This window comes from Anser brachyrhynchus (genome assembly GCF_964034855.1).
Source record: "Anser brachyrhynchus genome assembly, chromosome: 7".
Classification (NCBI taxonomy): Eukaryota; Metazoa; Chordata; class Aves; order Anseriformes; family Anatidae; genus Anser; species Anser brachyrhynchus.
The window spans coordinates 18643968-18658585 of NC_137701.1; the positions used below are offsets into that span (position 1 = coordinate 18643968).

General features: G+C 39.8%; 2 protein-coding genes across 6 annotated transcripts in view; one reads left to right on the top strand and one right to left on the bottom strand.

Annotated features, from left to right (window-relative positions):
- Positions 1-14618, top strand: part of LOC308198026 (uncharacterized protein) — a 424888-nt gene that overhangs the window by 317424 nt on the left and 92846 nt on the right. The window lies entirely within an intron of this gene.
- The window catches only part of LOC308198021 (uncharacterized protein), a 79723-nt gene that overhangs the window by 5287 nt on the left and 59818 nt on the right, over positions 1-14618 (bottom strand). Inside the window, exon 4 of the mRNA XM_080599542.1 lies at positions 326-1224. Within this exon, the coding sequence (XP_080455668.1) occupies positions 326-1023 (698 nt within the window). The 5' untranslated portion in view covers positions 1024-1224. The remainder of the gene's footprint in view (positions 1-325; positions 1225-14618) is intronic.

Here is a 14618-nt window from a genome sequence, read left to right on the forward strand (position 1 = left end):
TTAAGAATGAGCAATCCCATGTGTTATGGACATTCTAAACACTGCTGTAGGAAAGGTGTCAGGTCCCAAAATCTGCTGTATGCAGTTTGTGTCATGGCCTGACATCAAGAAAGACATAAAGAACAAACAAGTATCTTGCAAACTACTGCACAATGAGACATACTGATGACAATCCCCATCCCCAAGAATCCGTAACCATTTCTCTACTTGTCAGATTAGATATCATAGAATCATAAAGGAAAGGACCTCCAAGATCACCTGGTCCAACCGTTCCCCTACCACCAATGTCATCCACTGAACCATGTCCCTAAGCACCAGGTCCAACCTTTCCTTAAACACCTCCAGGGACGGTGACTCCACCACCTCCATGGGCAACCTGTCCCAATGCCTGACTGCTCTTTCTGAGAAGAAATGTCTCCTAATTTTCAACCTAAACCTCCCCTGGAGCAACTTGAGGCCATTCCCTCTTATCCTATCACTAGTTATCTGTGAGAAGAGGCCGACTCCAAGATCTACACAACTTCCTTTCAGGTAGCTGTAGAGAGCAATAAAGTCTCCCCTGAGCCTCCTCTTCTCCAAACTAAACAACCCCAGTTCCCTCAGTCGCTCCTCACAGGACTTGTGTTCCAGGCCCTTCACCAACTTCGTAGCCCTTCTCTGGACACGTTCCAGGGCCTCAATGTCCTTCTTGTAGTGAGGGGCCCAAAGCTGAACACAGTACTCAAGGTGTGGCCTACCCACAGCAGAGTACAGGGGAACGATCATCTCCCTGGTCTTGCTGGCCACACTATTCCTGATACAAGCCAGGATGCTGTTGTCCTTCTTGGCCACCCGGGCACACTGCCAGTTCATGTTCAGACGAGCATCTGTCGTCACCCCCAGTGCTCCCTGGGGTGGGAGCAGACACGGGGGCACTGGTGAAAACACCAACTGGCCAGACTGTGCAAGGAGGAGAAGTGGGCACAGACACGTATCCACGGGAGTCTGGGTGCGTTTGTGCTTCTGGGTCGCCCAAATTTCCATGAAACCATGTTAAAATTCTACTGCTGCTCAAACTGCCGCCATCTTGGCTCATCACTTCCCTCTCTCTGGGAGGCAGGGGCAGCCATCTTGCAGCACCTGAGCTTGAACTTCTGGGTTGCCCAAATTTCCATGAAAACGTGTTGACATCCCACTGCAGCCCACTCCGCTGTCTCTGGGCTCTCTCCTCACAGTATCCAGGCTCTGCAGAGGGCAGGACATGGGCAAAATTTACCTGTGCATAAGCGAGTGTCAAAACCAGCAGATTTTACAAAGCATGTGTTTCAAGGGGACCATTTCCACTGGCATTATAGGCAATATCAGCCAGGATGGGGCAAAGGCAGAGGATGTAGGACTAGAGGGACTGGCCTCAAGTTGTGCCAGGGGAGGTTCAGGCTGGAAATTATAAATATAATTATATATCATCATATAATTGTATATTATATATGTGATATATTATTATATAATTATGTATTATATTTTATATAATTATACATATATAATAGTGTATATTAAATAATATTTATATTATTATATAAAACATTTCCACCAGCAGTGTGACTATTCATCCAAGGTTTGTCCATCCTCAATCAAGGAGAACTGTGGCAGGAATAGCTATCCTGTACTTCTGCTAACCCAGCCATTAAGATGCTGCTGGTGACAGAAGTCTTTATGCAAGAGAATGTCTGTTAGACTTGCAAACTTTTTTATATTTGCTACTATCATATGATCTCACTTTCAGGCTGCTGAACTGAATTTGAACAGGCAGGTGAAATTCCTTTGCCTGTCAACCAGCAGTTGTAGCAATTGTCCTAACCACAGTTGTTCTAAATAAAATCACAGATGTTGAAGTCTTCCTCTGCTTTGCTGCTAGTAGCAGAACACAGCTCGTGGCAGTTGAGTTTCTGGTGCTTTCAAGCTGGTTTTGAGGGCCGTATGAAAATAAGTTGTTTGTCTAACCCCAAGTAAGCAAAGAAGAAGGAAATCTTTCAAACAAATGGTAAAGATCCTCAATCCAGGCCCTTTAATGTTGCAGAAACTAGTCATAAAAGTTTCATTTTTGCAGTGAAAGGATTCTTTTGATATACAGAATGTAGAATAAACTATGTAGATACGTTCTAAACTCCAGTACAAGGTGTGTGTACTGAGGAGCATATGTTCTAGATGGAGCTGCTGTGCAGTCCAAGCAGGTTCATGGCCCCTAGGATGACTTGTGCAATTTAGTCAAGCCTGTGCACAACTAAGGTAACTTAGCAGACTTATTATGAGGTTTCATAATAAGTCAGACTCTGGACACCAGGGAATTTTTAAGCCACCTTACGCTTAACTTACCAATCTTCTCACGATAATTTTGTATTTATTATTTGAAGAAAGTGAAGGTCTTGACAGCACCCATATTCCTGAAGCAATTGCAGTTCGTTCATACAGAAACCCATTCAGTATCAAGTAGACTTCAAGCGAGTCGCGGGTCCTTGCTGCTTCCCATTACGAGGGGGTTCAGATTAATCAGTAACTCTGTGGTAGAACAGCAGTACTCCTGGTTATGTGGCATAACCCTAGCATGAAAGCAGCATTCCAGACAAGACAGACAGACCTCTGCAGGGGACTGTGGCCCTATCTAAGACAGTAGAGTACGAGTAGAATACTAGGATTTTACAATGAGCAATCCATGTCTGAAATTTGATGAGATGTGTGTTTCTGGCTCAATTCTGACCCTACCCATTCATATTAATTTTTGGAAAGCTTTTGCTTTCGTTAGCAAACATGTCTGAATTCTAAATTGTCTGTCAGCCCAAACTGGATCAGTTCAGCTTCTACAAAGAGGTAGTTGCTGAAGCATGTATTTTCCGCTTACACAAGACTTGAGCTTCAAACATTATGGCACTTTTCTGTCCTCTGCTTCTTCAACAATAGAATGTTCCACGGAAATAACTTGGTGCATGTGAATTTCCATGACACCATATTACTCCTGAGCACAAAAACATTTCCTGAATTAGTTGGCTCTGGTCCATGTAAGTGGTATACAAGGGTACCGATGATAGGAAGCGGTCCTTTTAGAACGAATAATGAGATACAAAACCATCTAAGTGTCATAACAAATGCTGTGTAAAAAAATCATTTGAATTTCTGCCCCATAGTAGTGGTCTTATTTCCAGAATCTGCAAGACAGCAGAATAAATAGCACAAAACATCAAACTCTTTTGAGATTTTACAAGATACGCTGGTTTGTGCCAGTAACAGAAAGTACAGGAGGAAAAAATACCTCCATCAAGCTGTATTCAAGCGCTTCCTGATGTATTTAGAAACAACCAAATGACAGAAAAATATGGTATATATTTAAAGTCCCTTATTAACACTTTGTCTGAGTGCAGAATAAGGAAAAAATGCAAAATTCATCAATGAATAAATGAATACTTAACAAATCTGAATGAAGATAAATTGAGGAAATCTTTTTATAAAGACAAACAAATACATCTTTATTCTTTCTAAGGTAGGGAATAGCTCCACATTGCACATGACCAGCTATGCTTTATGTAATAGGGTGAAAATGTATTGCTAACTATGTGAATTGAGAAAATATATTTTTAAATTTCCATAATGGAGGAAGGCAGCATGTCTGAGGTTACTAGCATTTTAGATTATTATTACTGAAGACATTTTTTTACATCATTAGTTTTTAATATAGATGCTGCTTGCTTCTGTTTTGCAATTCACTCTGGTTGGTAGACTGAAGATATAGCACGTGGTGGCATGGAATGTAGATTCTGTTAGAACTAAGCAGATATTTTACTGATTTTTACACATATATCTAGTAGAAGCAGTTTTCTACATTTTTCTTTAAACACCCATCAGTCCTAGTCTTACTGCATGTAAGAAAAATCAACATCACAAAGTGAACATATTTATTTTTTTAATATATCCGTTTGGGCAAATAAATTTTCTTACTCCACTAACATTTGTCAAGAGAAAATAAAGATTATCTAACAGCTGTAACAGTGCATTTTTTCCTCTCTCTTTTACATTCCTACATAGATTCATACATAGGTTTGTTTTCCTTTTTTTCCAAAAGAGACGCATCTGTAATTCAGTATTACATAAAACTGCTGTATAAAGTTTGTCCACTAGGTGGTCCTTAAAGACATATTTAAAGAGATTGGTCCAGGTTTTAAGTCTTCATATTTAAACACATACAAATAAATGCAAAAATCTATTTTAATATCATAATCAGGAGCTGTGGCTAAAGTAATTGTAAACATTGTGTTCCCTCCTCCTGTGTTCAATATGTATTCATCCAAGGTAAATAATCTGAAGAATATTTCAAATATTTCATACAAAATCCTACCATGCATATGTAAGGACTTCTAAAAAAGCAGGTCATTCAATTAACAGTGAGTAGCAGGGCTAGCTAGATATGTGAAGAAAACCTCATTTGCAGCTCACATACTCTGTTCATACTCCATGGACACTGAACACTTGGAAATAATGAGTTTCATTGGCATTGAGTGGTGCATGCAAAAGGAAGAAATGATCAGTCAAAAATAGCTGTAAATAATGCATAGCACTGACAAGAAAATACTTGCATTCAAAGCACAAGGCTTTTACCTCGAGATAGCATGAGACATGCCCAAGTCTTTCTGGAGAAGATGGAACTTCATCAAAATTAGACTGGTGCGGAGCTTCTCTGAGGTGTTTGCAACAAGTGACTTCTCTAGACAACTAGATCACACAGAGCCACTTACTTTTCTGTTTGTACTAGTTAGTCCCAGACAGGAAGGAAGGGTCATTGCTACAAATGGCACATACAGCTGAAGAAAACTCCATTCTATGAATTTTGTGGAATGAAAGATGTTCTGATAACATCTGCTATCAAAAACTGAGATGTATCAAGAGCAATAAAATCTTTTCTCACCGTTCTGAGCTTTAGGGATGACAAAATTCAAAGAAAAAAAAATACAGCAATTTACAGCTGTTGAATAGGCAATGATTCCGAGAACCAGGTAAAATTATTCATGTCCATCTCCAATATAAGCCAAATCGTCTCACCATTAAATCTTTCTAATTATAAAGTAGACACATTTTCCAAGAGTTTACTAACTAAATGGAAGAAAATAAACTTTTCAAACACATTTTTATGATAAACAGGGAAACCACGAGTCCATGAAATAGATCTGCCATCATTATGTGATTTTTTTTATTACGTTGCTCTAATTTTTTGGTGTGGTAATGGTAAATTTCTAAATACATTGTACTAATTTCCATATTCATTTCTGACTTAGTTCTGATTTCAAGTGTGTAAAGTATGATTCCATTAGTTGTTACTGATTCATAGCATAGACTGTGTCTTTTTATTAATGAAAGAAAAAATAAGAATGGAGTTATAGAATGTAATGAGGTTTAGAAATGACTGCTTCATCTTATAGCAGTTCTGCTGAAAATTATTACAAGATTGGCAATTCTAAGCTGCATATTGCTTGTAATACAAACCATGCCTAATGAAAAGAACATGCCTAATCCAAAACTTCAGAAAGGCAAGAGACTCAGTATTCCTCTCCTTCCTTCTGAGCAGGGCGTCTTGCTGTAAAGTAGTAAATTTACTCAGTATTACTTTCTAGTAGAAGAAAGAAGTTAATGCTATAACAGAGAAGTGGATATATCATTCACAGAGTATGAGCAGGGTGGAGAACAGGTATTTTTTTCTTGTTACTTATTCTGATATCAACTGAGCTAAACAACTACTGACTACTCTTTCTGAGAAGAAATGTATCCTAATTTCCAACCTAAACCTCCCTTGATGCAACTTGAGACCATTCCCTCTTGTCCTATCACTAGTTACCTGAGAGAAGAAGCCGACTTCAAGTACTGTGTGCAGTTCTGGGCACCACAGCACAAAAAGGACGTGAAACTATTGGAGAGTGTCCAGAGAAGGGCTACAAAGACAGTGAAGGGCCTAGAGAGGAAGACGTACGAGGAGCAGCTGAGTTCACTTGGCCGGTTCAGCCTGGAAAAGAGGAGGCTGAGGGGAGACCTCAACATGGCCTACAGCTTCCTCACAAGGGGGAGCGGAGGGGCAGGCGCCAATCTATTCTCTCCGGTGACTAGCGATAGGACCCAAGGGAATGGAGTTAAGCTGTGACAGAGAAGATTCAGGTTAGGAAAAGGTTCTTTACCGAGAGGGTTGTCGCGCACTGGAACAGGCTCCCCAGGGACACAGTAACAGCACCAAGCCTGTTGGAGTTTAAGAAGCGTTTGGACTGTGCTTTCAGTCATATGGTCTGAATTTTTGGGTAGATCTATGTGAAGCCAGGACTTGGACTTGATGATCCTTTTGGGTCCCTTACAACTTGGGATATTCTATGATTCTGTGACCCCCAGCTCCCCCCACCTTCCTTTCAGGTAGCTGCAGAGAGCAATAAGGTCTCCCCTGAGCCTCCTCTTCTCCAGACTAAACAACCCCAGTTCCCTCAGTCGCTTCTCACAGGACTTGTGTTCCAGGCCCTTCACCAGCACTTCTCTGGACACGTTCCAAGGCCTCAAATGCTTCACAAACTGAAAGAGAGAAACCACTGGTTGCTCCAGTGACCTTTTGTGTGTCTTTACTGGTTGTGTGATAGGCCATAGATATTCAATACCAGTATTTTGGAGACAAAGCAAGCTATGTGGTCCTGTGGGTGAAGTTTAGGTTGGAAGAATTATTTGAACTGGCATAGAGTCAAGACTAAAACTTGTGAAGGAATTATATGAGATACCCATTTACACAATTCATACTTCATGGTAATTGACTTTTTAAAGGAATACTGGTAAGAAAGGAATTTAAAAAAAAATAGATAAATCCAACAGAATGGTTTTCAGTTTATGGAATTCTGATACAACATATTCAAAACAAAAATGTCACAGAGAATAGAAAGAAGACACAGGCCACAAAAAATAAATAAAAATGCTTTCCCCTTTCAGTGGCAATACTTCCTATTTGTTCAAATCTTTATGTAGTAAAAACAAATACAGCCTTTAATAGAACAGTCTTTTCGCATTAAGCTTCTGAACAGGGAATTATCCTCCTACTCTAGCTTCTAATTTCCTCTTCCTGCCCCATATATAAAACAGCTGGGTGCGGTTGTCTGATGAGACCAGCTGCCTTGGTCTCACAGACTGTTTACCCCTTCCTGCCTGCTGTACGAGTTCTTCTATATTTAGGGGAAAAGGAGTAACATGAGTAATTTTGGAGTGATTTCTTGTGGCTGTTTTAATCCCAATGTCTCTTAAGTCCCTCGGAAGCCAAGAGAGTGCTATGTTCATTCCATCACAGAAACTGGAAAGAAGATGTAATAAAGAAGGAGGAGCAATTTGAGAGATGCATAGAAGGTATGGGATGAGAGTTATGGGAGTTTCAGCTGTATGAAAGGAGGAAAGCACTCCTATTAAAAAAAAAAAAAAAGAGAATTTGTGAAAAGTAGACCTGGTCTGAATGTGAAAGCTAGGCGGATTGAGGCAAAGAGAATTTCTTCAATGACATAAAGAAGCTAGTAATCATGTGGGGTATTTCACCACGATGAAAACTGAGAAATGCTGGGAAGAGATTAATATACTCTTCCTTCTTCCTCTGTTTTAAAGCTATGCTTGGCTTTAGCTGGTGGGCGTATATCCATTAGGTTTCAGTGATGCTAATAAAGACTTTTAGTATGAACAAGTAAGTCCTGTGTTACAGAAAACATAATTTAGTTGTGGTACAGAGACAACCTGCAGAAGACTGGAGGAATGAATCTGTGAGTCTTTCAAAAGGATCAGTTAAAGAAATAAGGCAATTGAGATGAGATAATGTCAATGAAACAGAGGGTGGGATGGGGGTGACATTTATTTGAGCATATGCACCGGAAAGTGTTTGAAAATAATACACAGAAGGAATGAAACGAAATAAATGACAGTGAGATATGTCTAGGACACAATCATTTGAAACACTAATGACAACATCTTTATTGGAATGCGGGGAGGAAAGCCAGATTGGAAAGGATCTTAGGTGGAAGTGGTGTCAAAAAAACCTACATAATGGTGTTGACAGCACAGAATAAGCTTAGAGATGAAAGGAGAAGTCAATTGTGTTTGGGGGGGGGGGGGGGGGTGGTTGGGTGCTTTTTTTAATTTCGGTGGTTGTTTTCTTTCTGCTTTGTTTTGGGGAGGGTTGCTGGGTTGCTTGTTTTTTTGCTTCCTTTTTTAGGAGACAGATTTCTCTGTATTTCCCTTATAGAAAAGAGTATTTGAAAAATAAAAGAATAAAAGAATGCAGAAGGGGCCTGCAGGAAAAGTTCGGGAGAAGGAATCAGAGGAGGTCATGGGCTGACTGGAGGAAAACAGATGAGAAACTTATGCATCTACTGTAGAGACTAAATGGAAGTGACCTAGGGGACAATGGTGGAAGGCAAAGAGGTAAACAGATAAGGGGAAGATCAAGTCATCCTCTGTCTAGTCTCTTTTGAGATACTGATACAGTCTTGTGCAGTGAAAGAGTGGTAGATAAAGGCAACGAAGATCTGAGTTGAAGTCACAAGGGGCTGCAGTCAAGAAACTTACTTGTGTTGGGAGAGGTATTCTGCTGGGACAAGACCAAAAGAGGGGAGAATAGGTTTCTGGTGGGGAAAGCCATTCTGGTCACAGGCTTTTGCCAGAGACATTCTTGAGCACAAGAGCAGGGGTGGAGGAAGCAGATGTTTGAGGGACTTGGCAAAGTGGACAAAAATGTTGAGGCACAGAAGAGTTGAGAGGGGGAAGGAGGGGTCAGCACGCAGTGAGAATCAACAGCGTTTGGAGGAGGGGGGCTTGAGAGCAGATGCAGAATTGTCTGCCCTTTGCTGATCCGAGGCAGGCCTTGCTCTTGAGAAATGTCAATTAGTAAAAGAAGCAGCAACATGCATCCAAATACAACAAGGCAACTTAGCATTTGTCTGGAAAAACAATCAGAAGGGTAATTTTATAACTGTCAGTGCAAACCATTTCACCAGCAGCGAAGAGGCACGTTAGGGTGTTTGGGGAGGGATGGAATCCAGAAAACGCTGTCTGGTTCTTGTGCTTCCCAGCAGACTTCCACTGCCAGGGTTGCAAACAGCAGAGAGAAGAAAAGGAAGCCCTGGAAAATTCAGGCAGTGCAATAAGGTAGAACTGGATGGAGACTTAAAATAGATAAAAATAGAATAAATGTATGAGAGCATCCAATTTTCCATGGGGAAAATAATCAGTTATTCTTTCACCCAGTGAACCATGCCACTGAGCCAGGGTGCCCTAGATGTGGGGAAAGCTAAATAACCAGGGTCGCAGATGACTTGTTTGCCTCTACAAAATTAGAGAAAAATGTCCTCCAGTGACATCATAGGACTGTTTTTCACTGTTTTTCCTGTTTCACAACATGATGATATTCCTCAGCAGCATGTTTCCCATCAAACATGGATTCCCGTTTTATGAACTCTCCCTCATTTTAGTAAAAGAAACATGATTTGGCAAGAATTTTTAGCACAAAAGTTAGCTCTGGCAAGCACATCTGTAAACATTCAGCTCTGCTCCACACAAGGGAGTTCCATCTGCAAATGTTACATCTAGGAGTCAGATGCAGAGATGGGGCAGGATATTCTCAGCACCTATTTATAGAAGAATGTATAAAATACTATAAACTTTGCCACATGTGACCAAAGCCATATGACCCAAATACTAAATTATTCACGTGCACACGTACAAACAGCAGAAGCAAAGCAAACAGCTTAAAAAAAAGCGTAATTGAACATAAAGGCACCATCAGGAAACATGTTGAGTCCCTTGTCATTTCACATTTCATGCAACACAGACAGGACGCCTTATCCCTTAGGTTGCTAGACATTAATCAAACATACTGCCACACTTGAAAGGATAATGCTATCTAAGGAGAGAAGCCTTTTGTATATTCACTTTGTATTCTTTAAGACCTGCAGACCAAAGTAATGAATGGCATCTTAGACCATTTTTCACATGAGGAGCCAGTATGTCATACAAAATTTCTTATTCCATACCACACTGTCCTTCCATGTTATGCTGCTTGTTTTTCAGTACCAGGATATCCTTTATTACGCTTTTTTTTTTTTTTAAGATTATTTCTGGGCAAAAGAATGGCTTTGTTGAACTACCCTGCTCTTTGCATTTCTTTTTACGTAAGCAGTCCTAATAGCTATGTAAGCATTGTAAATCCCCTTTACTTTACTTCTCTCTTTGCCCCATTCTTTCCCCAGAAATATAACAATTCCTGTGGTGTCATAGTGGAGCTAGGAAAAAGGCTTTCTCTTGCTGCTTGAGAACATTTCCAAAGGATTCAACTAGAAGTCAAATTGAATAGAAGAGGGTCTTTTCTACTGACCTGTTCCGGTGGCTGGGATTTGTAAAGATCATTCATTGGCCAAACACAATATATTTCATTACAATTCTAACTCTAAAATGATGAAGCTTAGGCTCTGATGAGGTGTGTCTTTGCAAATTCCTTTTCCTTCCTCACCACCTCCTCCCATGTCCATTCTCCTCCTCCAGCCCCCACCCTCTTTCTCTTTTAAGACAGCCTGTTTCAAGGCTGGAAACTTACCACTGCCTGAGTGACAGCATCTTTGCTGTAAAGCTGTTGGGTAAGCCATGATGTGGTCCGTGATCTCAGATCCACGTATCCACACTGAGATCAGTCCTGTAATGCCACTGCAAAGCTTTATAGAACAGTTGCTGGAGGATGCGGGCCATAGCCTTGTCCAGCCTTGGGATTGCCATCCACAGAGAAAAATTGTGGTAGTTACTCTACCTTTGGCTTGGTGAGTTAAGCTTGTCCAGTCAGCTTGCATGCTAGGCAAGTTAGGATGACAGCGTAGGTTCAGACTTTAAACAGAGACTAGGGTGCCTCTGGGTCCTCCCTACTTACATGTTTTTTGCATGGTATAGCTTCTTCAGTGGGGAACTCCCCCAAAACAGATATATGGCCTGACACTTAGAAGAGTGGCAGACAAGCCTTTGGAGTCAGCTGAAACATTTGTGGGAGTCTGGAAGCACTTTAGAGGCTGATAGATAAGAAGTTAGAAACATCTGAAGTTTTGAGGAGGAAAACAAGATTTACGGTGACTATGAAGAGCAGGAAATCGAAACTGTTAAGAAATCAGCTTCAGGTCATCATAAAGTTCTGATCCCTAGTTTCACATTAAGGAACAGAATGCTACTAGAAAATCCTGCCTGTGGTAATAAATAAAATTAATAATTAGCTACTATATACTGCTTTTCATCTATAGATCTCTGTGATAAGAAGAACATAGTGAAAGTCTAATTTATTGCAGCTAAATAGTTGACTGTTAAACATTTCTTTTTGTGAGACTGTAAATTCTACCTGTTGACATAAGCTCAATCTTAGCTGCTTTCTGGACTGGATTGCTTTATCGTTTAGAATTAACTCCTTGCAGACATTTGCAAGAGTTATTGTTTCTTGCAAGTGTATTATGAAAAGGAGAAGTCCCAAAGGAGAGAGAGAGGAATAAATTGGCAAAAGGCTTCGGCACTAATTGTAACCATGGCTACATTTATTGTTATACAAATCAATTAGGACCATATTTTGTGACTCTTAATTGAGGAAAACTGCCATTATTTTTACTGCAAAACTTGGTCCTAGAATATGCAATCTTTTAATCACATCATTTCTCTACCACTATAGGAAACATTTTCTTTAGTACACACTAAAAATGTAAGACCATGTTGCAAGGTGTACCTACTGTACATCTTTTTAATACAAGCAATAAAATTCTGAAGTGCCTGTTGAAATAAAATGCCAGGGAGAATTTTTGTATTACTTAAAGGCTTTGGAATTTGCCCTCTATTTAACCACAGATTTTGGCTTTAATTCTGAAAAATGATAAGTAATTTGGAGATGCTTTGTTTTTTGTTGTCCCAACTGCAGACCTTTCACATGAGCTCAGGGTTCATTTCCAAATTTGCTTTTCATTGAATGAAGTTCTTCACAGTTGTCCAAAAATAGTTGGCCCAGTTATTGGTCAGTGTTCCAACATACATTTATATAGGTTATGTGTTTTTATATTTAATGTATGTGTCAAAAAAAAAAAAGACAAAAACTAAAAGACAAGAAAAAGTGTGAATTTGTGTCTCACAGTTGTTTATTATACTGCAAGCATAAAGAATACATATAAGATTAGGACACTGTCTTTATTATATTTTGGGAGAATCCAAAGGCTATCCTTTGTTATAGGTTTGTTATTTGTGTGAACAATTAATAGGGATATATGTCCCTATGTGTGGCTGGAAGCTACACTTGGAAGCTAGCCAGAACCCACATGCTTAGACATATCTGATGGCTTAGCGTGATCAGAGAAAATAGACTGGTGACTCTTACCTGCTGAATCTTCTATTCAGAAAAATGTGGAAAAAAGGAGGTAGAGGGAAGCATGGGTTCAAATGTTCGATTTATCTAAGTCATTGGTATTTTTGCCAGACTTCTTTTTAAAGTCTGATGAAAGTCATATGAAGATGTGTATGATCTTTCTGAATTGCATATGACATGGATGCTGGCTGGTGACAATTCTTTTGCGTATCGTAGCCTTGAACCAAAGCCAAACAGATGCTTTTGGGAAGTTCAGCTGCACACATAAACTTTGAAGCCCTGAGTCATCATTAGTGTAATAAAGGTGTGTTAATGTACTTTGTCCAAGGAGAACTTCTTAAAAAATCCAATCACAGAATTTCCCCGGCCACTCAGTGAGGTCATCCTGGCAACTCAAGTGGCTGGCCTGGTAAGGACACTGCTAAACACACTTTCCTTGCTGAGGAAGAATGAGCTAGGAGGGGTGGGAGTGGCAGGGAACTCATGGGGAAGCAGAATGTCTGTTGTTAGAACAAAAGAAGGACTGCAGTGAGTGGTGCTGCTTTGGTGATCTTTTTTTGGGAGGGGAGTGAGCGAGAACTTCTAAAAATAGTAAAATGTGATCGTCCAGTACTGGCTTTTGCTGCCATCACCCACTGGAGTTCTGCTTTCAAGATTTATTATATCACTCTTAAATCTCTTGGAGTCATTACAATCTTGCCTTTCATCTAGTCTGTATATAAATAATTGATCATCATAAGGATTGAAAACTGTGGAAATGAAGACAGCTTAACACAGATATTCTTTATGACATCAATTACAGGGGGAATCATTTGATGAGAACAGAGAATATTTCAAATGGTACAATAATGCTAGCTTCTAAAATTACTTTGTATTTTAAATGAAATGTGTACACTGATTGGTTCTGTTGCCAGTTTATGGAGAAAAGTATATTATGGTTCAATGAAAAAGATGGTTAATTATCTGCACACAGGGCTCGCTTCACCCCTCCCCTGCTTCTCTTTTACACTAATATAGCTCTGTTGAAGTAGCTGTGTACAAGTGGAGTAATGCAGTGGTGAATCAGGCCTATATTTTGTAAGTAATTTATTGCAAGCATTTGCAGTACTGAGAGAGGAAACGTTCAGGCGTGTTCATTGTTGAGATTTAAACTCCCTGAGCGTGCATTCAGCTGGCAGCAGTCGCATGTGCTGGGCCAGGGGTGTCATAGGGTTAAATGCTGAGCGTAGCAGCTACAACAGTAGCTGAGCACGTTTATTGTATTAAAACCTGGTAACATGCTAAAATACTGTAAACAACATCATTAAACGTGTTGAAAGGAAGTTGAAGTTCAAGTGATTTTTTTGGATACTTTATGTAGTGTTGACTGGTGAATTTATATATTTGGTTAACTGGAGAGGACACTTCCTCTCCCTTTTGTTAGCTGTCATGTTCAGATTTTGTGTTGTTCCGCTCTTCATCCATGCACAGGTTATGGGTTGGTATAGGACCAATATTCAAGCTACTAAGGGAAACTAATGGGAAATGTAGAAGTATTCATGGCATGCTAGAAAGTGTTCACTGTTGCCTGGAGCACCTGTCTTCTGCAGTGCCTTTAGCTGCTAGGAGCATGCAGAACATGTGCAGAGCAATAATGCCATCTTATGTGGTGTGTCAGTAGAAAGAATGGCATGTCAAAAATGTGTCTTCATCTGTGTGAATGACCGATAGTGACTCTATTGTAATGGGTACTGAAAAAAAATAATCTCAAGTTAAGTGTAATGTGTTAAGAGTTTGGTTTTATATGAGCTATTTCTAGAACTAGACAACATCAAACAAAAATACCTTGTGTAATTGTTTTATGGTGGACAGGAAATGATAGGAATTGGGTGTGAAAGCAGAGCTAAATGATGACTTTGAGTTCCTGTGCATTTGCAGTCACTGAAGAGCATTCCAATTAGCATGAGTGAGAAAGGCAAATGCTTTTTTCCTTGGGGTTGGTGTGGTTAAATGTTGCAACTGCAAAGTTTGGGGAAGTAGGACAAGAGAGATTGAAAACTATAAATTTATGACAAATGAAAATAGCTAATCATTAACATTTATCTTGCTGGGGTTGTAAATAAAAAAAAATACCAAAGCGTGTGCTTTGAAGTCGAATGGTTTTCAAACTGAAATATTTCAGTTTCAATTTTCTACAGACACTGTGGGAATAATTCCTGTACAGATTATGGTAGCTGCTCTTTGTCCTTTG